The sequence below is a fragment of the Xenopus laevis genome, chromosome 1L, assembly GCF_017654675.1.
Source record: "Xenopus laevis strain J_2021 chromosome 1L, Xenopus_laevis_v10.1, whole genome shotgun sequence".
NCBI lineage: Eukaryota > Metazoa > Chordata > Amphibia > Anura > Pipidae > Xenopus > Xenopus laevis.
The window spans coordinates 26,942,330-26,965,500 of NC_054371.1; the positions used below are offsets into that span (position 1 = coordinate 26,942,330).

The 23,171-nt window shown below is 38.5% G+C and overlaps 1 protein-coding gene across 1 annotated transcript in view; it reads right to left on the reverse strand.

Moving 5' to 3' along the window:
* Window positions 1-23,171, reverse strand: part of stk32b.L (serine/threonine kinase 32B L homeolog) — a 107,635-nt gene that overhangs the window by 28,697 nt on the left and 55,767 nt on the right. The window contains exons 6-9 of the mRNA XM_018228591.2: window positions 18,618-18,707; window positions 5,132-5,235; window positions 2,743-2,859; window positions 363-488 (exon numbers count right to left, since the gene is read on the reverse strand). Coding sequence (XP_018084080.1) covers window positions 363-488; window positions 2,743-2,859; window positions 5,132-5,235; window positions 18,618-18,707 — 437 coding nt within the window. The remainder of the gene's footprint in view (window positions 1-362; window positions 489-2,742; window positions 2,860-5,131; window positions 5,236-18,617; window positions 18,708-23,171) is intronic.

A 23,171-nucleotide genomic window follows, 5' to 3' on the forward strand; every position in this document is an offset into this window, starting at 1 on the left:
TTGGATAAGAGATCCCATATCTATATGAGATATGTATGAGAAAATGAGAAAGTCATACTAATAGTCTTTAGAAATTTTTCTGCAATTTTGCACAGTTACCAAAAAAAAGATTGTCGTAAACAAAAAAAGAAAGTAAAAAAGCAAGAAGTTCCATTCTGACAATAGAATGTTTTCTGGGAAGAATAATATCCCCATATCTATGAGTTACAGCGGTGGTTCCGGATGGGACTTCTGAAGCCCAGCAGGTTGCACTTATACAGAGAAATTCAATTTCACAATGCCAGTTCAGATTTTTGTTGGAGGATGGTGATCACTTTGCGATTACATCAAAGGGAAGCAATTGCACTTGGCTTAAAACTTACATTCGGAACAAAGCTGGCCTTGAGCGATTTGTCCAAAACGGCGTCCCAGTTAATATCGGAGAGGTGGGGCGAGCTCTGCATGTCCGACAGGCTTGAATACCGGCAATCTGGGTCTTTAGTAAGGAGCTGTGATAAAATGAGAATAATGTGTAATTACTGCATTTAATCCTGAAAACTGATCCTTACATATTATTATATTTATATTTAATCCATCTATCTTATAATTGGGTTTGGCAGCCATCAGCCCTCCAGATCTCCAGCATCCAGGTAGCTATATTTGCTCATTGCTCATAACTGCTCTTTACATGAAAGATCCCATGATCTAAGTTATTCCATGTATCAGTGTAGCCATCCAATGCACTTGGTTTATCATTTAAACTAAATTTTAAAAAATATTCACCATATTGGATCACTTAACCAAGGCCAGAGCCCCACAATTCCCTTCAAGGTTTGGCCAAATTGTCTAGGAAGCCCAACCCTTGTCTCTCCATATAGACTCTTCTATTGAAAGAGAACAGAAGCTGCACCATTGCTTTGTACCTCTGAGCTTAAACCAATAAAATATGGGGCCTCAAAATATCAGTACAGAGGGTTTTCTACATGATTAGAAGATTGGTATATTTCACCAAATATAACAGATTTTTCTTCTTTTTTTTTTTGCAAGGTTTTAGCCTATGACATCATTTGGACTTTATTCTGACGTTAGCCAACTTTTTACTGCAACAGAAACAACAGCAAAATGGGTGGAATATACCTGTATACAATGCAGTCAGGGCCGCCATCAGGGGGTGGACAGGGGGGAGTGTTGTAGGGGGCCTGAGAGTAAAGGGGGCCCAGCCACGCCGCACTTACTTGATTAGCCGGGCCCCCCTGCTTTCTGAGAGCTGCGACTTCAGGAAGGCAGGGCGGGAGCACAGGGGGTGGTATCTTCTGTCCATCGGTTTAAGGGGGATCCTGGCCACCAATTTTCCTATAACGTGGTGGGGGCCCCCTGGCTCCCAATTTTTTTTCCCATGTGGGGTCCTAGTCACCAATATTTTTTAATGGGGGACCCTGACAACAAATGTTTTTTTATGGGGGGCCCTAACCACAAATGTTTTTTTTAAAGGGGGGCCCTGTCCACAAATGTTTTTTATGGGGGGGCTCTGACCACAAATATTTTTTATTAACATGTGGGAACCCTAGCCACCAATGTGTTTTTTTTTACTTGTGTGGTGGGGGTGGACCTGTGGGGTGGGGAGGGCGGACCTGTAGGTGGGGCTTGTGGTGGGCGCAGCCCAGGGGGCTCAGGAAATTTTGTCGTATGGGGCCCTGAGATTTCTGATGGCGGCCCTGCGTGCAGTGTTTCTACAGAAAAATGTATCATGGGCACAGTCTGGGGTATCAATAAATTGGGCCACAAAGCTTCTTGAATTTTTATTTGGAAACGTTAAAACCCCGATAACTGATATCATCCCATTCCCATCTTAATTGCCATCATTTTCTTTTCTCAAACAACAAGTTATCTGTAACTTACAGAAGTCAGCAAAGGCTCGGCAGATAAGTGTTATGTTTATGTCCATCCATAAGCTCTTAATGTACATTTTAAGATGAGTTTAGCAGATGCTTGTTATATAAATGTTAGATTTGTGCTCATCAATATCCTCTAACTGTGTATTACAGAGAACAGCCTGGATGCACAAACATTACAGATACAGAGAGCAATAAAGGCAGGTATTTCTGATGAAAGGTCAGATATATTAAGCTATTTTCTCCCCGGCAGTTCCGTTTAATAGCGAATATCACAGCAAGTTGTTTTTTTTTATTACATTAAACTCCATTTTTATGTAATAATAGACTCGATCACTGCTGCTCATTACTACCAGCAAAAACATAAATCCAAGGACACGATTTTTAAACTGGCACGGGCTTCAGTGTTTGGCAAGTGGCCACTAGTGATACCAAGCCGTTATTTTCTGACATCTTACATTTTTAACTCTCTAATCTCTATAATGAGCTGCAGTATTTTTAGGGCAGTCTAAACTTTGTTTCATTGCATAAGACAAAATGGTGCTTCTGTGCCATGAATGTGAATGTCGGTGTTCATCATGGTGTGATCCAATAACCATGACCCCATGGGGTACAGTACTTTCAGCTTTAGAATTACAGATTTTTTGCATTGTCACAAGCTCTCTTAGCATGTAGTATATGAGAGAGCAGTAATTCTTAAAGCTTATACAGTAGCACTGCACCTAAAGAACCTATAGTGAAGATACTTAAGTCTCAAGTCTAGATGCTGAACACCAAGTTAATTGATGCCGTGGCTAAAATAAATACAGTAAGTGAAAGGAAAATGATAAATACTCTCTCCTATAAGATGACTTATACAAACTGGTATTACCTTTTTCAGTAGTTCCACCATGTCTTTGCACCAAGTGGACGAGTAATGGACTCTTTCTATTTTGAACATGTTGAGTATATCATCGATTGGCGTCGTTGAATGAATTTCATAAGGCCTCTGTGAGAAATGGAAATGTTCTTGTGTTACACCTTGATTTTATTTTGCAGGACATCTAAAGCCTCAGCGCAATTTTGCTTATATACAAAGGCAGTGTTATTTAGTTGCAACAATGATCTCTAGACACAATGGACTATGTAGACCAAGGGGGTTATTTATCAAGCTCCGAATTTATCTCAGTATTTCTAATAAAAAAAACTCTGAATTCCCGAATGGACCTTATTTATCATTCAAAAAAATAGTTTCTGGCAAACTTCAGACCTTTTTTGGCCCAAAATCCCCAAAATCATTGAATATCGTTACTGACAGCAGCACAGACACTGGGACCTTCCCCATTGACTAATACAGGACCCCGAGAGCTTTGAGATGCCGGGTTTTCGGGTTAAGACTTTAATAAATCCCAAAAATTCTGATTTTTTTTAAAGTTTTCAGATATCAGGTATTCGGAACTTAATAAATAACCCCCAAGTTCTCACTTTTTCCATGATCCTCACCACCAAACAGGCTCAATGGCTTCTGCGCGTATTCTGTTCTGGCCGGATTCTGTCTCTTGACCCGACTTCTTATTTTCTACCTGTTGTAGCCATATGGGGGCCCTGCAACTTATGGAAGCCTCTTTGGCCTTTCTATTAGGCAAATTATATAAACTTGTATGGTTTATAGGAATAATACTGGGAGTCTTTACAAGAATCTAAATGAGTTTAATGTGACAGTGAGATTCCAAACTCTCTCTCTGCACTGTTTCATGCAAAATGTCTTATCTTTTTTTCTCTTAGACTTTTACAGCTACATATGAAATCAATTATTTGGATTAACTTGGATTTTTCTGAGAGTGAAGTGCCACTTTGCAAAAGACATTCCCATTGTAGCGCTTATGCAGAGAATACTTGATTTAATGCTTTTTTATTCCATTTCATATTTGCATTCTGCACACGCATTCAAAGCCGGACAAAATAACAACAAACATTATCATTACAGTGCAAGTATTGGAAGAAGAGAACAAGCTAATTTATCAGAAATACAAGTCATTATCTTAACAATGTAAACAAACTCATCAAATTCTGGCAGTTTCTAATTTTTATAGCCACCTTGTATTTGTGATTAAGATTGTACCTGGGTTATTTACTGCTACATTATAATAACTCTCTCATTATTTCAGAAAATAGAACGGGTAACCTGCATTTCTAAACGGCCTGGTAATTATAGTAGCAGCTTGGAAGGATGAAAGTAGGTTATGGTTCTCCATCTTCATGCAGAAAAACAGATGCTGAATTTCATATTTTTCAGATATTGCTGGTGTAGGGACACAATAAAAAGGGGTATTCATAGCAGAGTATGTACCTATTTAGTCCCCCCTGAAAGGTAGTGGAGCTTCCTGTTTCCCTTTGGAACAAGAAAAAGGAGAGTTTAGTTTACTGAAGTCCTGCTAGTGATGTGGAGTATTTCTAGGAAGGGGTCAGGATCGTGTACAAAAAGTAAGAAAATGGGTTCTTCTTGAGTATTTTCAAGGCATTGATGAGTCTATTATTTTGGATCTCCACCAGGATCAAAGGTGAGTGTCTGTCAGAACCTCAGATAGCAAAACTCAATGAAAGTATTAGTTGGGATCGGCATCCTATGTATAAGAATGATTGAGTATTTGTTCCACCAGAAATATAAGACAAACAGGGTTTAATAGATAAGATGCATTAAAATCCACCAAAAATTGGTAGTGGGGTTAGTACCCTGATGGCATAACTACAGTGCCCTGAAGTAAGTAGGACGTTATACAGGAGTGCCCAGGGAGGTTGAGGCATAGCCTATGGATTTTTTTACTACATTGTGCATTGATTGTACTAGAATTGTTATTGAGCAACATTGTCATATATGTGGCTCTGCCTCTCTGTTGTATAGAAACCACTGGTGCGGCGGTGCCCAATATATTATGTGTCTTCATAAAGTATTACACTGGTTTAGGAGTAATCTTACCATTACATACATTCTTAAGATGAAGGGAAATCAACTTCCTTTAACCCTGTTTAATAATTACTTCTTGTACCAACATACTTAAGTGAGCTTACTTCCAAGACTGGTGTCTCTTGGGGACAGTCTAGGGGACAGCCCAGTGTTTAGGAAGGAATAACAGCTATGTTATTTGCATGTGCTGCTTCGGTTTACAACTACTACAACATTATTTTAATGGAAAAAAAAAGAATAAAGACTGATGGTTGTTCTAGAAATATACATTAGTGTGGCTAGATTTTAAATGGAAATATAATATACAAATTCTTACCCAACCTCTCAGGAGTTCATATGCTGTGATTCCCAACGACCACCAGTCTACGGGATAGGAGTATCCAGGCCCAGCCTCCATGAAAGACTGAAACACCTCTGGAGCTAAAACATTAAGGATCAGCATATGTCAAGAATAATGCACTGAAGAAACCGTAAACAGGACAATTTGTTTGGGGAAACTGATGCTAAAATTTGTGGGAATTTTAGAGTTTTTTTGTGATAAACTTGAAATTCTACCAGAATCAAACGTTTGTTTATTTATTATAGAATTACAATCTTGAAGAAGAATCTGTGAAGAAAAACTAGAATGCATCAAATTTGCATTCTACTCATCATTTTCAATGGGTCTACAAGTGCTCAATAAATCTCAAAAACTGAAAAATGTTAGATTGGAAAAATTTCTTAAAATTTGCCTAGGACAATTCCTACTGACTTCTACATTAACTTGGCAGATTTTAAATGGTTTAGTTTTGGGTGTTTAATAAAGCTCTAATATTGGAGTTTTTGAAACGCTTAATAGAATTTCTGAGTTTTAGCTAAAAAAAAACTGAAATCACAATAATTATGAATTTGTGGGTTTTAGCTCAAAAAAACGAAAAACATAGTCATTTCGAATTTGTGAGTTTTAGCTCCAAAAAGTTCAAATCACAGTAAGGGGCAGATTTATCAAGGGTCAAATTTTGAAGTAGAAAAAATGTCGAAATTTGACCATCAAATAGAATCCTCCAACATTCGAAGTCGGAGGATTTTATACATCATACGGTCGTATTCCGATCGTATGATCGTACTTCGAATTTAATGATTGGAACGATTTTATCGTACAATTTTCCCAAAAAATCCTTTGACTTAAAAAAACTTAGCAAAACACACAGGAGGTCCCCCATAGGCTAAACAGCAATTCGACAGGTTTAAGTTGGTGAAGTATTGAAGTCAACGTTTTTTTTAAAGAGACAGTACTTCGATTATCGAATGGTCGAATAGTCGAACGATTTTACTTCGAATCGAAGGTCGAAGTCATAGTAGCCTATCCAATGGTCGAAGTAACCAAAAATTACTTCAAATTTCGAATTTTTTAACTTCAAAAATTCCCTCTATTTCACTTCGACCCTTGATAAATCTGCCCCTAAAAATTTGAAATCGAACTTTGATACACCAGCCCCATAATGTATAATAACCAAGAGCCATAAATATCCAGCAAGTGATTAAACTTGTATTATAATAAATAATGTACCCCCTTTGTAAAATCGGAGGATATTAGAAGTAACCTTGGAGTTCTATGACCTGTATAAAAGCACTCAACCTACAGCCTCCTCCATTTATATAGTAATGAAACTACTCAGTGATTTCTACTATCCTTATATTTTACAGTAGGGGATACACTATATAAAGTTATTCTCTAACCATCCCACTTACAATCTATATAGCATGTTTACAAAGCATTGTTTGTTATCATTCATATCAGTGTCTGCTCCACTAGAGCAAACAATCTAATTTCCCAATTTTATTTACAAACAATTTTACATGTTTGGACTATAGGAGAAGCCAAAATTAGCCGGAGGAAACCACTGATGATATAGAGAGAACATACACAAACATGTTTATCCATGATGATGTTGCCATGAGGTACTGTTATTGTTACAGCTTTACATAGTTACATAGTTAATTTAGGTTAAACATGGCAAAATGCCATTACGTTCAACCATTTTAAATTAACCCCTATACTCACAATTTATTCTTCAGCCACTTCTCTATCCAAGTACAATATCATGTTTCAGGCCAATATTCCTTAAAGAAACGCTTTAGCAACTTAAAAGTGGATCACATCCACTGTCATCTCAGAATCTAGGTTCCTGCTCACCTCCTCATAAAAAATAATGTCATTAGGCCTGCACAATCAAATACTAAGCATGAGTAAATCTAACTAATTTTGTTTTGCTGAAAATCTGTGAAATGGCAAACAATTTGCCAAAACAAATGCAAGTCAATGGGGTGTTCACAGCACAACTTTTTTCAAATGGCGTAACTTTTTTTTTAGTATACATTAGAGTCTAGGATTGTTTGAAGCGAAACATGGCAACATATTTTGCCCATCCCAAATTACGCATAGAACAATACCAGCACAAATTACAGTATTATGATTTGTAATATATTCAAGTATCTTATCCCTTATTACCCCCTCCAAAAGTTTCCTACCACCTATAGCAAATTTACAGGCCTATAAACTTCAAGCTGAGAAATATTGAATATTCATGATTTTTATATACTTAAGGCAAAACTTGGACCAAAGCTCCTACAGAGTGAGCCTGCACATTAAGGGGCCGATTCACAAAGGGTCGAATATCGAGGGTTAATTAACCCTCGATATTCGACTGGGAATTAAAATCCTTCGACTTCAAATATCGTAGTCGAAGGATTTTAGCGCAAATAGTGTGATCGAACGATTGAAGGAATAATCCTTCGATCGAACGATAAAATCCTTCGAATCGAACGATTCGAAGGATTTTAATCCAACGATCGAAGGATTATCCTTCGACCAAAAAAATTTAGGAAAGCCTATGGGGACCTTCCCCATAGGCTAACATTGACTTCGGTAGCTTTTAGATGGCGAACTAGGGGGTCGAAGTTTTTTCTTAAAGAGACAGTACTTCGACTATCGAATGGTCGAATAGTCGAACGATTTTTAGTTTGAATAGTTCGATTCGAATTCGTAGTCGAAGGTCGAAGTAGCCCATTCGATGGTCAAAGTAGCCCAAAAAACCCTTCGAAATTCGAAGTTTTTTTACTTTGAATCCTTCACTTGAAGTTAGTGAATCGGCTCCTAAATATAGCATATTTTGTAACATTTTAATTATTTAGTGTAGAGGTCCTATAATTTGTCTTGATCAATTTGCTAGTGTGCTAGAAAATTACTAATGGACCCATTCTTTTTTTCAGGCCAGACAATTTGCTGAAAACATTTATCTCTTTAGGCTTTGTAGTTATGGACAAAGGAATGTCTTGCATCCTCACTCAGATTCTTTTTAGACCCCAAATATTTCTTGCCTTGGATATTCACATTACAGTATAATAGGTTCCATAATAGGCAACAGGTTTTTTTTTTCCATATGTGTGACTTAAAATATGCTACCAGTAGTGATGGGTGAATTTATTCGCCAGGCGCGAATTCGCAGCAAACTTATCAGTTGCCCATTTTGACCCGCCGATTTGTTGCCCGCGGTAAAATCGTTGTTTCGCTAATTTTCCGCCAGTTTTGTGAATTTCGCTGGAAGTTCTCCAAATTCGCCGTGAATTCACCCATCACTAGCTACCAGTTAAAGCTTCAAGTGAAACTCCATGCCAAGTTCTAAGTACCAGACTGTACATTAAGATCCCTATTCATCTAACCTGCAGTAATGTCTGTTTTCAATTATCCCATGGTATGGTTTCCCGGGAAAGTCCCTACCGTCATCAATTACGGAGTGTGAGTTGCACTAAATTCTTCCAGCATTTATATTAGCAGCTGCCATTTGATAACAACCCTCTCTAGTGCTCTGGATTATTTATGGCCTGCTGGTGGTTAAATACCTTTCTGAAACTCAGCTAGCTTGATTTTTTATTTATATAGAAATTTTATTACATCCATCCTCATATAACCTATTGAATGGAGCACTTGGCCATACAGCTCAATCGGCAATTCATTCCTGACATGTAATCATGTGAACTGCCATTCAGACTCTCTTGATAACAGTCATAAAAGGCTGATGGTGTTGACATGTTCGGGTAAACCTGTCACCGCTCTGACACAGGGGTCATCTAGAAAGCAAGCCAGTCAATCTGGAGGCGTTAAACATTTAGAAAGAGAAGACACATTATTCTTCTACTGCCAGGAAAAGGGTAATTAAAACAATGGCCCGGAAATATTTTTTTCATTGCTGAACACATGGCTTAACAATAAGTCCTGGAAATCCCCAGAACGAGGGAGCTAAGGGCTGCGTTATTGAAATGAAAATTCTAGTTGTTAACTAGTGTCTGATCTTACCTGTGCTATGATAAATAAAGAAACCTTGCTGCTTCCGGTAGATTTTTTAAAATTTTAAATTTCATATTTTGCATATTTAATTTTTTCCTTTAAAACTTCCAGTAGAAAAGGCCAATTATACGTTTAATCTACAGGAATAAAGAAGAATAAGTATATTTTCTGGAATTTTGCTCTCTTGTTTCAGGTTCAACTTTAGATCAAATAAATCCTTTGAAGGTCCCGACTTCTTTCATGGTCCCTTAGTTTATGACATGTGTACAAATATAGGAAAATATCAGTGTATCAGCCATTCATGCATAGTTCTAAGAATATACAGAACAGCAAATACATACATATTTACCTTCAAGCTGGACCTTTATGTGTATCTACAACAGCAAATGGCCATTCTTCCTAATGTTCACAATAAGGGGCAGATTTATCAATGGTCGAAGTGAAAATTCTAATTTTGAGCTAATTTTTGTGTACTTCGACTAGGGAATAGTCCAAATTCGAAAATTCGAATATCGAAATATATCATGTACTGTCTTTAAAAATTCAACTTCGACCATTCACCATCTAAAACCTGCCGAATTGATGTTTTAGCCTATGGGGGACCTCCTAGAACCTATTTGGAGTCAATTGGTGGACTTTGAAAAATCAAAGTTTTTTTGGGAAAAACTTAGAATCGTATTCGATCAAATGCGCTGCTAGTTCGATTCGTATCATTTGAACACAATCGAAAACGGACCTATTCAGCCAAAAAAAAACTTTTATTTTTTGATAAATTTCGATTGGTCTTTTTTTATTCGAATTTCAAAGTTATGGAAGTTCAAAAAAACTCCCATTACTTCGAACTTCAACCCTTTATTAATCTGCCCTTACTATCCTGCCAGCTTAACCCATCATGCCACTGCTTTAAGCCGCTCCAGTGGGGGCATCCCACAGTTTGGAGACGACTACCCTAGGGTGCTGCCTACCTCAAGTTCCAGAAAATATGGTCAGCTTTACTGCATCAAAACTCAAACAGTTCAGTTCAGAGGGCACAGTGGGTTATTTATTGTCTACTTTCTGTGCCATTCCCTAATGGTACCTTATGGCATTTTTGGAAGTGCTAAGTGCCTTAAAGGAGAAGAAAACCCTAAACATTAATATGGCTAAAAGTGCCATATCTTATATACAGCATACCTCCCAACATTTTGGAAGTAAAAAGAGGGACACAAATTTTTTTTCCGCATGTAGCAACTTTTTGACCACACCCCTTTCTGTGGTCACACCCCCTAATTACCATGTTTGTTTTACAAAATTTGGCAGGTTATGAAAGTTTGAAAATATTTCTCCTTATCTAAACTGTGTTTTTGTGTCTCAAAATTGTTACAAAGTATCTTATTTGCACCCGTTACCTGTTCTGGGCTCTCTGCTAAAAGCCAATTAGTGAGAAACTTTCTCTTTTTCTGGCTGTTCAGTGCAGAGAAAAGAGGGACTTTCCAGTACAAATGAGGGACTGCGGGTTGAGCTGTCAAAAGAGAGACTGTCCCTCCGTAAAAGGGACAGTTGGGAGGTAGGATACAGAACTTATTGCACCAGCTTAAAGTTTCAGCTTGTCAATAGCAGCAATGATTCAGGACTTCAAACTTGTCACAGGGGGTCACCATCTTGGAAAGTGTCTGTGACACTCACATGCTCAGTGGGCTCTGAGCAGCTGTTGAGAAGCTAAGCTTAGGGCTCGTCACTAATTATTTAGCTGAAAATGAGGTTGGTCTGTAATATAAGCTGATGCTACAGGGCTGATTATTAAATTCTGATGCTAATTGCACTGGTTTCTGTGCTGCCATGTAGAAATTATCTGTATTAATAACTAATCAGCCTTATATTGTGACATTTCTATGTGTACTGTATATTGTGAGTGGGTCCCTAAGCACAGTAAGTGACAGCAGCACAGAGCATGTGCAGTGAATCAGCAGAAAAGAATATGGGGAGCTACTGGGGCATCTTTGGAGACACAGATCTTTACTGCTAAAGGGCTGTGGTTGCCTTGGGCTGGTACAGAAGCCCAAAACATAATGTACAACATTTTTAGCACTTTAGTTAAGCTTTAGTTCTCCTTTAAAGAACACTAATTTATCCCAGGGATCACTTAAACCTTCATATGACACAATGGCATCTTCGGTGGCCTTAGTTGGCCCATGTAAAACACCTCTTTAAATATTCTGTGTACCTGGTGACTATCACTGGCCGCATGTTACCTACATCTGCAATAAAAAATGTTCCTTCATTCATGCACAATCCCACAGAGTACGTAACTGATGTTATTGGCAAGCCGTGATTGTGACTATCATTAATCATCATCTGTTAAATCAGACGAGCATATGCTGCACGTAAAAAACAAAAATGACTGGAAAATAAAGGTCAGTCCCACATCGGGAAAAAAAAGTGGGGGAAAAAAACAAGATCACTTTCTTTTAATTTCCATTCTATATTCAACCAACTGTGCCACCCATCACTAAAAATCAAGGGCATATTCCTGTCAAAAAGATATAAACAACCCGAACCTGCAAATCAAATGATTCACTCTGGTCTCACAGCGTGTTATCTGAATTTTAAAAGGCCTTCGCTGTTTTATGATTTCAATCAATAGCGTTGCTCTAGAAAGGAATCCCACGGCACCATTCACAGACCTTGACCTTTTCCCGACAACAAATGGCTGAAGAGTTTCTGACTCAATAAAATTCGCCAAAAAAGAAAAGAAAGAAAAAGAACATCCCTTTCTATATGCCCACGAACAAAAGGCTTCTCTGCAGCAAGAAAAGGGATTGCTGACATTATAAAAGTCACAATAACTCTTGCATTCTGTTTTTTAAAGGGAAAAATACATTATAATACAAAATCCACACACCTAGAGAGACTTTTTATTTACTTTGTTTCACACAGTGCTCATTTACTATCAAGGCATAACTAGGTGCACTTTTTTGTGCTATACACAAAGCACCTGCTGTATTATTTTTCTGCATAATAGGCAAGGGGCCGCACTCGCCTACCCAAGGGAACCACTTCTACCAGGGGCACTGACTAGAAAGTAAGTACAAGGCTTCTTTTTATGTTGCAGCTATGGGAATGGGCTGCTGAACGAGCTAAATTGCAAGCAATCACTCCACTCTTTATGTTGTGCCTGATTCTGGCTGGTGCAATCATACTGGAATTCTGGAACAAACGACACAAAGGGGGTTATGCAATAAAAGGCACTTAATTTGCAGGAGCAGTAACCCATAGCAACCAATCAGCAGATAGAATTTGCTGGTCACTTGTTCAAAAGCAAACAGCTTATTGGTTGCTATGAGGTTATTTATTTATTACAAATGGGGCATAGATTGCAATCCAACAGACACACAGAGTAGTCTGCCCAAAGTCCAAGAGGAAACATACATGCCCAGACAGTTGTATTGCCAGTATGACAAAGGAAGGCAAATGCACTGTGGGGCTGCTAACATATTGGTTCAATTGGTTCAACTGATTCAGTTGCTAAGATTTTTCCCCAGGTCTGTGCTCCTTTTAGGAAAAAAAATGCACTGACCTTGAGGAAATAAGACATAGCACTGCCCTGCCATGTTTCTTACCTTTCCCAGTTGTCCCTAAAGCAGAGAAGTCTACATGCTCAGGAGATCAAATATTTTGAAGAACTCATGTAATGTACATGTGCATGTCTGCTGAGGGATGCATGGGAATGGTAAGAAACATGGTAGTGTGCTTCTTTTCTCCCCAGGCTTTTCTCCTGAGATTTATGCTTAGGAACCTGTGAGCAAAACTGGTGTCAAAATATCCATTACTGACTGTCATAGGCGTCGGAACCGGGGGGCTACAGGGACGAAGCCCCCCCCCAGAATTTTCCTCCTCATGTTTTTTATTACAATTTTGTTTTTGCGTTCTTTTTTTTGCTGGTGTCTGTGCCTTTAATGGAAGCCCTGCCTGCCCAAAGATGGAGCCTGGAAGAGGAGCCGAACTTAGCAGTGGTGAAGTAACTACGGGGGAGCAGGGAGTGCAATTGCATCAGGACCCACGACTCCCCCTGCTTCCCCCGTGGCCGGACGGAGACCACGCCACTGCAAAAACAAAGCTGGTCTAGAGGGGTGTGGGCATTTATACATGGAATTGCGACAGTGCCAACTTGATATAAGTTCTGGGGGTATTTATACATGGAATTGCCATTCTGCTATGAATTCTGGGGGATTTAAAAATTAAGTTGCCAATCTGCTATGAGTTCTAGGGGTATTTATACATGAAACTGTGCCATCCTGCTTTCTGGGCAGGGGGTATACAGAAAATACAGGGTTAAAGATCTTAGTACAAGTTTAAACCAGAAAATGGTCCAATTGCATCTTGGAGTCAGGAAGAATGTTTTGAAGCAAATTGGAGAAGCTTTAGAAGGGGTTGTTCTCCTTCCTTTGTATCAGCTAGAAGTATATTGTGCTTGGCCTGCCAGCATTCTCTATATCTTACTGCTCATAGTGGAATTGTCCATTGCTCTCTATGTATGTATTTGGTGTGCCAGTGCCCTCTGCTTCTTACCATATAATGTTCTTTATAGTGCTTCTAGTGCCTTCTCTTTATTATGTTATTGGTAGATTAGTATCTACTGCTCATTTGTATGTCTTTTGAGTACCTCAGTCTCTGCATGTAATGTACTTTAGGTGCCAGAATCTTTTTCCCCCATAATGTGCTTGTAGTGCAGCATTCACAACTCTCAGTAAAAATTGTACATGTGGTGTTAATACAGTGCCAGACTTTAAGCAAATTTTGCCCCCACTGCTATGGTTTGATTTTTCTGAAAATTCAGTGAAAGGTCACGGAAAGTGGGTGGAGTCCAAAGAGAGTGACCAAAAGGGGCGTGGCTAAAATTGCCGCGGCTTGCTGCGCGCGCTGACAGTTTTGATTCTTTTAGCCCCACCCACCCAAAACCATCTTCTGCTGCCGCCGCTCGCTGTGGATTGCTTCCTATTGATAGGAATGGGAATCCCTGTGGGTAGCTCCAGACTTTTCACTTTGCTGCAGGGTGAATCATGCTGTTTCTTATTGGTACCAATTGTAAAGGAAACACACAGTGACTAACAGGGTTTGATCATGACTGCAAAGAATCAAAAAGTCTAGTGTTCCAAATCCTAATGTCTGACCCTAAGAAGTATTCGATTAACATGCCTATCCACCTAAATGGATAAAAGAGGGCTGGATATAGTCGGATAGTATATGTTTCATTCTATGTGCCTTACTGAGCATTTTTTTTAAATCATTTTTTCAAGTGAATATCTAAAAATAGCAGACGTGGCATCTGTTAATCTGGCTCTGAGGCAAATAACGTCGCATATTTAGCCTGCAAAGATGTGGACTATATTTGTTAGTTGTGTAAAAGCAGCTTTCCTCACTCGGCACATCAGAGAGACCGAGTCTTGCTTCTTAGATCTGTGTTTAGAAACAAAACATTTAGATATAAATAAGGAATAATGCATACCTAGCTGTAAATGATATGGATATTAGATGTCAGAGGTCCATAACTATATAAAGGCAGGGGAGCTGCAGGTTGAGTTTCTTTTATTTAGGTCATGAAAACCAAGCTGATGTCTAATAGTTGTGTGCATTATTTATTTTAATGAAAACCCCCAGTACCTCATGCATAACAAAGCACTGCTTCTGCAATAAATGAAATGGAGGCTGCCTGCCCTGAGCGTTATAATGTACAGGTACAGTATGGCAGGGGCTTAACTACAGACGAAGCAGACCCTGCGGTTGCTGTGGAAATCCTGGAATTACTGCCAACTGCCAGTTTGAAGGTGCAGGAGCTCATGGGTTCTCCTGCATCAATAGGCGCATTTGGGCGCCACTTGGAAAAGGAGGCAGGGCGAATGCACTGGTGCAAGTACAACTATAAGGAAGTGCAGGGAGCTTTGATGTATGGAATGACTGCATGTATTTTCTTGTGCAACCCCAAATGAGCCCTCTTATCGCTTTCTCTCCCATAGTTAAATCAGCAAGCGACGGAGGATAACATTTTAATGAGCTTTTAAATAAAGGCTAGTTGTCTGATTTATCAATACTGTCATTTTTATAGCACAGTAATGATGACGAGCGACAACACATAGGCCAGAGTGGTTTTCAACTCCCACAAGTCAAACACATTCTGATAAACAGACACAGATATTGGTTCGATCTATTAGACATCTGCCCTGATTGGAAAGTGTATAAAGAATGGCAGTCATAAAACAAGACGTAACGTAAAGGAAATAGAAATAATCGCATGAGGATTCCTCTGTGCAAGGATAAAATGCCAAAAACGTCTGCAAATGTAAAATAAAACAACAAATGCACTTACTGAACACAAAGCAAAGCCTTTTGTTTACATTCAAAGTAAAAACATTGCCTGTCCTTCACGCATAAAATACCGAATTATTACTCGTGAACATAAAACCGATCTCCCCTTGTACTCAAAAATCAAACTGAGCAAAAATGGCTCATAATGTGGTGTATGGGCAGCTGCAGCGAAATGGCGTGTTTGCTAAATATAAAATCTGACCAAGGAGAATGCAGTATGAATATTCTAACGCATGCAGAACGTTTGTATGAAGCATTTAATGATAATGTAAACCAGTCTCCATAACACTGTCAACTACGCCCCCTCCCAACAGAAACAACCTGTACAATGTAATCTTGTTCGATCCTTCAGCATAATTGGATCATGCGAGGGCAGAGACCATAAATCCTACTGTCTGGAGAGGAATTGAACTGGCAGATATCTAAGAAAATGAATCCACAATGTATGAGTAGAAGAAAAAGTTCAGAGTCTATACAGAATTAACTACAAACTAGACAGATTCAGGAAAGAGGGTTCCTGTCAATGCAGAAAAACTGGGACCACAAATGGGGATGGGAAACTGACCAAGACATTGTTTTTAATACCCGCAACACTACAACATATGTGTCTTGTTATGTACTGCAGACCAAAACCCTACTGTATTCTAAAGTAAATAAAGGGTTTAAGTTGAAGATAGATTGGGCACGTTGCACCGGAGAAGAACCACTTAATGGAATTGGATCCCAAAGTATAAATATACTATATTATAACAGGGGTCCCCAACCTTTTTTAACTGTGAACCACATTCAAATATAAAAAGAGTTGGGGAACAACATAAACATGAAAAAGTCCCTTGAGGTGCCAAATAAGGGCTGTGATTGGCTATTTAGTAGCCCCTATGTGGACTGGCAGCCTACAGGAGACTCTACTTGGTACTATAAGTTTTTATTCAACTAAAACTTGCTTTGAAGCTTGGAATTCAAAAATAAGCACCTGCTTTTAGGCCACTGGGAACAACATTGAAGGGGTTGGAGAGCAACATGTTGCTCACGAGCTACTGGTTGGGGATCACTGTACTATAAGAAGATCATGCAATAAATTCTTTGATAATCCAATGGCATGTCTTGAGACAAGGAGAAAGGAGGTTTCACATTAAAAGGCATGTGAAGGCAAAAAAAAAAATAAAATCCCATTTTTGCTTTCTTTAATGAAAAAGAACCTATCTCCAATATACTTTAATTAAAAAATGTGTACCGTTTTAATAAGAAACCTGACTGTATACAGTGTAATTCTCCCTTCATTTACTGCTGTGGATAGAAATTGTCAGATGGTCCCTAACTGCTCTGCAGGGAAACAATCATACTTATGAACAGCAGGGGGAGCCCCCGCCTTACTTCCCAGCCATGCAGAACTCAAGCAGAGCAGTCGCCGACTATGTAGAGATTTGTATTGGATTTTATTTTTGCCTCTACAGCCCCTTTACTGTTTCCAACTCCAGCTGAAGGGTCAAAGATAATGGAGCCAGATTTAAACAGATAAACTGGGATTCTATTTGGAGGATTATTTTGCTGCAATCACTGGTTCTGCAGAGTAGGAGAAAGTTTGTATTAAACAATACAAAAACTATAAAATCCACAGATTAGATTACATGACAACACAGGACCCAGTGCAGTCTGCCTAGGGTTGTCACCTGGCCGCAGATTTCTAGCCTTATTCTATTTTAGACTTTACTTCCCCTTTAATTATATAGCTGATTTACCTTGAAAAAGACACTTGTCCATCATGTTCACCCTTTCATTGTATCACCCAAAAAAATGATTGGGTGAATGAGAAAGTACAAAACTATTGGAGTTAAGGTCTCGATGCTACTGATCAACACACAGCTACCCACCACAGATACAGGTATGGAATCTGCCATTTGGAAACTGTTATCCAGGAAGCTCAGAATTACAGGGAAGGCCACCTCCCATTTTAATGAAATAATCCAAATTTGAAAAAAAAAGTATTTCCTTTTTCTCTGTAATAATAAAACACTGCCTTGTACTTGATCCAAACTAAAATATAATTAATCCATATTGGAGGCAAAAAAAATCCTGAGACTATTTAATATTAAAGGTATACCGACACGTTCCTATAAAAATCATAGGAACGTGTCCATATCAAAGAGGTGCTGCACACCGACTAGTTTACTCTAAAAGCCCCCCACCCAATGCCGTCCCCAGCCCCGCGAACCTTCGTTAACCCGACCCTCCGACACTGCTAAATTATCTGCGTTGTTTCAGTGACGCTGGGCCGGGGGCAGAGCGATCCTTCCATAGGCTAATTACAAATTAAAACAGGACTGCAGCCTATGGAAGGATCACTTCGCCCCCAGCCCAGCGTCACTGAAACAACGCAGAAGATAATTTAGCAGGGGCGGCTTTGAGGGGGGCTTTTACTGGAAACTATTTGGCATGCAGCATCTCCTTGATATGGGCATGTTCCTATGATTTTTTCGCAGGAAAATTAGCGAAATTCGCGAAACTGCGCCGGTTTCTCCTTTTTGACGCCGGCGCCCATTTTTGACACCAGAGCCCGTTGTATTGACGCCGGCGCCTGTTTTTAAATTTTTTCAGGGCGAATTTTAGCGGGCGTTTTTGCGAATTTATTCACTGTCGGCGTTTCGCTCAACTATGTCATTTTACCCTTAGCCTGTGGTGGGGCTAAAAAAATGAAAACAACCCAATTTGGGTCAACATCTAGGGAGCGATCTGCTCATTTGATGACCTCACCAAACAAGCCGATGTTCTTGTATATGGCCAGCCACAGTTTTAGAGGCAAGTCCTATGGATCTGACTTCACATCAGCTGCGGCTGTGCCTATTTCACATGCTGTGCCTTAAAAATAGGACATTTTTTATACTGCATAGGCCATGGGTATTTTGGTGAATATTGCTGCAATTCATTTATCATTTGTCCTCCAAAGCAGCTATTTTTATCAATTTGTTTCCCCCATGCAGGAGATATCTAGGGCAGCCTGTATCATCTGCATTTACAGTCATTTTGTGCTCAGCTAGATTCAGTATGTGAAATTAACAAAGTAATAACACACACCTCCCCATGTAATATTGTGTCACTATGTACAAAGCACAACACAACAGTATTCTGTACTTACCCATGTAAGGCTTTGTTCCAGCCATTGATGAAGCTTTTTCTGATCCTTTCACAATTGTGGCTACATTAAAGTCCGTTATGTGAACGTGTCCTAAAAGAAAGGAAGCAATGGAAGTAGCATTAGTAGAATAAACTTCTACAACCTAATATAATTAATTGATGGGTGCTAGCTAAGCTTTCTGGTATTAACATAAGCAAGTTGAGACTGCACTAACTTTACATTAATCTATATGATTACGGGAAGGCCGTCTCCCATAGACTCCATTTCAATGAAATTATTCATTCATTGCTTTTAATATTCCATATGGACTTGCCTGATAAAATATTAATATCTGTGCAATGCATACATTTATTTTCCTTTTGTGTTCTTCCTCCTATGGACACATGTTGCAGTTTTACTCTTACTTAACTATACCTCCTCTTGCCTTTTTTATACTGTATTTCGCCTGGTAGTGATGGGCGAATTTCTCCCATTTCGCTTTGCCACGGAATTCACGAATTTCCCGAAACTGATGAAAAATTTGCAAAATGCGAATTTTGACGCCGGCGATATTTGACGAGCATTGAAGTCAATGGGCATCTGTTTAATTGATGCCGACGTCAAAATTGTTGCCGGCAAACTTGCGAATTTATACGCTGGTGGCGAAACGCGCAAATTTGCTGCAAATTCTCTCCTGGCGAATAAATTTGCCCATCACTACCACTTGGTGGTCGAAACGCGCAGGGCTAGTTACTTTATTATGCAATGCTTGGATATAATAAAATGTTTTTTACTTTTTTGAAGCAAAGTGTGCAACCCTCCCTCTTTATTTTTGATTATTATCATTTTTGGAGACTTTAATGGGTCGCCTCTGGTGGATTAGCACCTCACATTTCTTATTTTGGGTGAGCGCCTTCTAACTACATTTTTCTAAAGCATCCCTCCCAATATTTAAAGATTAGAAAGAGGGACAAAAAGTTCTGCCACACGACAACCTTTTTCTGTCCACGCCCCCTAAATACCACATCCATTTTACAAATTTGTCAGGTTATGGAAAGTTTTAACACATTTCTGGGGGTTTTAGGGCAATGTTGTATATGTTCTTACAGTTTTGCTAATGAAGGCGAATCCCCATTTAAAGGGATCCTGTCATCGGAAAACATGTTTTTTTCAAAACGCACCACTTAATAGTGCTACTCCAGCAGAATTCTGCACTGAAATCCAATTCTCAAAAGAGCAAACAGATTTTGTTATATTCAATTTTGAAATCTGACATGGGGCTAGACATTTTGTTAATTTCCCAGTTCCCCCTGGTCATGTGACTTGTGCCTGCACTTTAGGAGAGAAATGCTTTCTGGCAGGCTGCTGTTTTTCCTTCTCAATGTAACTGAATGTGTCTCAGTGGGACATGGGTTTTTACTATTGAGTGTTGTTCTTAGATCTACCAGGCAGCTGTTATCTTGTGTTAGGGAGCTGTTATCTGGTTACCTTCCCATTGTTCTTTTATTTGGCTGCAGGGGGGGAAAAGGGAGGGGGGTGATATCACTCCAACTTGCAGTACAGCAGTAAAGAGTGATTGAAGTTTATCAGAGCACAAGTCACATGACTTGGGGCAGCTGGGAAATTGACAATATGTCTAGCCCCATGTCAGATTTCAAAATTGAATATAAAAAAATCTGTTTGCTCTTTTGAGAAATGGATTTCAGTGCAGAATTCTGCTGGAGCAGCACTATTAACTGATTCATTTTGAAAAAAAAAATTGTTTCCCATGACAGTATCCCTTTAAGATGTATGCCTCAAGTCTGGGTTTTGTCTTTATAGGGAGATACATGAATTAGGTATTCCCTTGTACTAAGCCCAATTCTGCAGGAAAAGCTGATGCTACAGGAGCCCCTTAAAGAAATATTATACTGAACAAACAGTTTTGCATTGGTTCCTTTCTAAAACATGGACACAGTAGATATTGGTAAGAAATAATATATACAACAACAGTCCATTTATTTGTAGGGCATGATAGTATCTAGGAAATCACAATTATAAAGTTATTTTCTTAGCTCACTGGAAAGAAATATGCCATAATAAATGAATAAATGGTGTCACTCTTACTGTATCTTTAGCTCTGTGATATTACAAGGCATTTACACTGGCAACAATCTGACCCTGGTTGTCTTTTTTTAAGCCTTGACCATTAATTCTAAGGTATACGTTTACCCTTGATAAGAGCAGGTCATTTTGTTGTGTGACCTTGTAAAACTTTTCATCATTTATTATATTATCCTCTGCTTCAGACATGGCTGATCCCAGGAAAGCCTCCAGGGGTCACAAAGCAAGAGATGTTTTTTTGGTTGCAGCATTGAGGATGATGATGCTCATATATGAATGCAAGTGCAAAGTGTAAAATGGATGCAGAATTGTGCAAATGAACTTTTGCTCCTATACATGCTCTGATGATTAACACCCAACTACATGCAAAAGCAAAGTACAGGTCACAGAGATGCTTCTTTTTTTTTTTTTCATTATCTCCTTTTAAATACTAAGGGGGTTATTTAATACAATGCAATTTTTTTAATTAAAACAAAACCCACCTAACTCCCATCCATGAACTGAACTCATTTATAAAAGTTGGAGCGAATAAAACGTCGCAATAAATTTGTCAAATCGAATTGTGCAAGTGACTACTATCGAAGTGTTGTCACGAAAACTCGACTTTATCTAATTATCCAGAGCAGATCAGCATTTCAAAAAACAACTTTAGAGACATCTGCCGTTGACTTCTACATGCCCCCGACAGGTTTGAGATTTAATATTTTCGGATTTGGATTTTTAGCAGCTTTGGGGTATAATTCTCTAATAATTTGAATTTTCCTCTAAAATTCTCAGCCAAAATAATTTTAGATTTAGTAAATGGGCCCCTACGGGGCAGATTTATCAAGGGTCGAATTTCAAGGGTTAAAAAACCCTCAAATTCGAATTCAAAGGATTTTAGCGCAAAAAGGAATTAAAATCGTTCGGATCAAAACGATTTTAAGCGATCAATCGAATGCTTTTTATTCGATCTTTAAAAATGCCCAAAACCTATCTACGATGTCCCCATAGGCTAACATTCAATTCGGTAGCTTTTATTTGGCCGAAGTATTGAGTCGAAGGATTTTTTAAAGAGACAGTACTTCAATTATCGAATGGTCGAACGATTTTTACTTCATCACCCAAAAAAATGACTTTGAAATTCGAATATTTTTGGATTCGAACTATTCACTCGAGCTTAGTAAATCTGCCCCTAAGTGTTATTGAAGGAAATGTTAATTTTTTTTCCTGTTTGTCCCTTTATGGTATCAAAGTCTGGGGGTTTCTTTCTGCAGGATTTCGCATACATATTGGTATTTTCACAATGGTACCAGTTTAAAAGAATGTTGCTAATATTTTTATTGCTTTTCATTTTGGCAGAACTAACAGCCACTTACAGTACAGGTCCTGGAGCCATTATTGGGAGCATGTTAGAAATCTGGATGGCCAGCTCAAATAGACTCCATTTTAATCAAATAATTTATGTTTTAAAAATGATTTTACTTTTCTATGTGATAATAAAACAGTATCTTGTACTTGATCCCAGCTAAGATATAATTAAAGGGATTGTTCATTTTAAATTAATGTATGATGGAAAGAGTGATATTCTTAAACGCTTTTCAAATGGCTTTCATTTTTTATTATTTAGCTTTTTATTCAGCATCTCAACAGTTTGCAATTTCAGCAATCTGGTTGGTCAAGTCTAGATTACCCTAGCAACCATGCACTGATTTGAAGAAGAGACTGGACTATGAATAGGAGAGGACTGAATAGAAAGATGAGTAATAGAAAGAAGCAATAACCATAAATGTATAGACTTACAGGGCATTTGTTTTTTAAATGGGGTCAGTGACCCCGATTTGAAAGCTGGGAAGAGTCAGAAGAAAAAAGCCAAATAATTAAAAAACGATAAAATACAAAACAAGACCAATTGAAAAGTTGCTTAGAATAACATACTAAAGGTGAACCCGTTTTAATCCTTATTGGAAGCAAAATAATCCTATTGGGTTTAATTAATGTTTAATTGATAATTTATTAGACGAGTTATGGAGATCACAGATTACAGAGAGAGAAAACCACAGGTCCCAGGCATTCTGGATAACAGGTCCCTTACCTGTACAAAGTCACAGGTTCATGATTTGCCATATAGAAGTAGTGCAGCAAAATTTTGAGTTACTGCTATTCCAGTGGGAATATGAATGTACCCCTACTATTATTCTTAAAGGGGTGGATCACATTTAAGTAAACTTTTAGTATGTTATAGCATGGCTAATTCTAAGAACCTTTTTAATTGGCCTTCATTTTTTTATTTATTTATAGTTTTCAATTATCTACCTTCTTCTTCTGACCCTTTACAGCTTTCAAATGGAGGTCACTTACCCTATCTATAAAAACAAATGCTTCGAAAGGCTACAAATGTATTGTTATTGCTACTTTGTATTGCTTGCAAATTGTATCCGAATTTCTCTACATCAGTGTAAAAGTTGAACAACCCCTTTAAAATATTGGGGG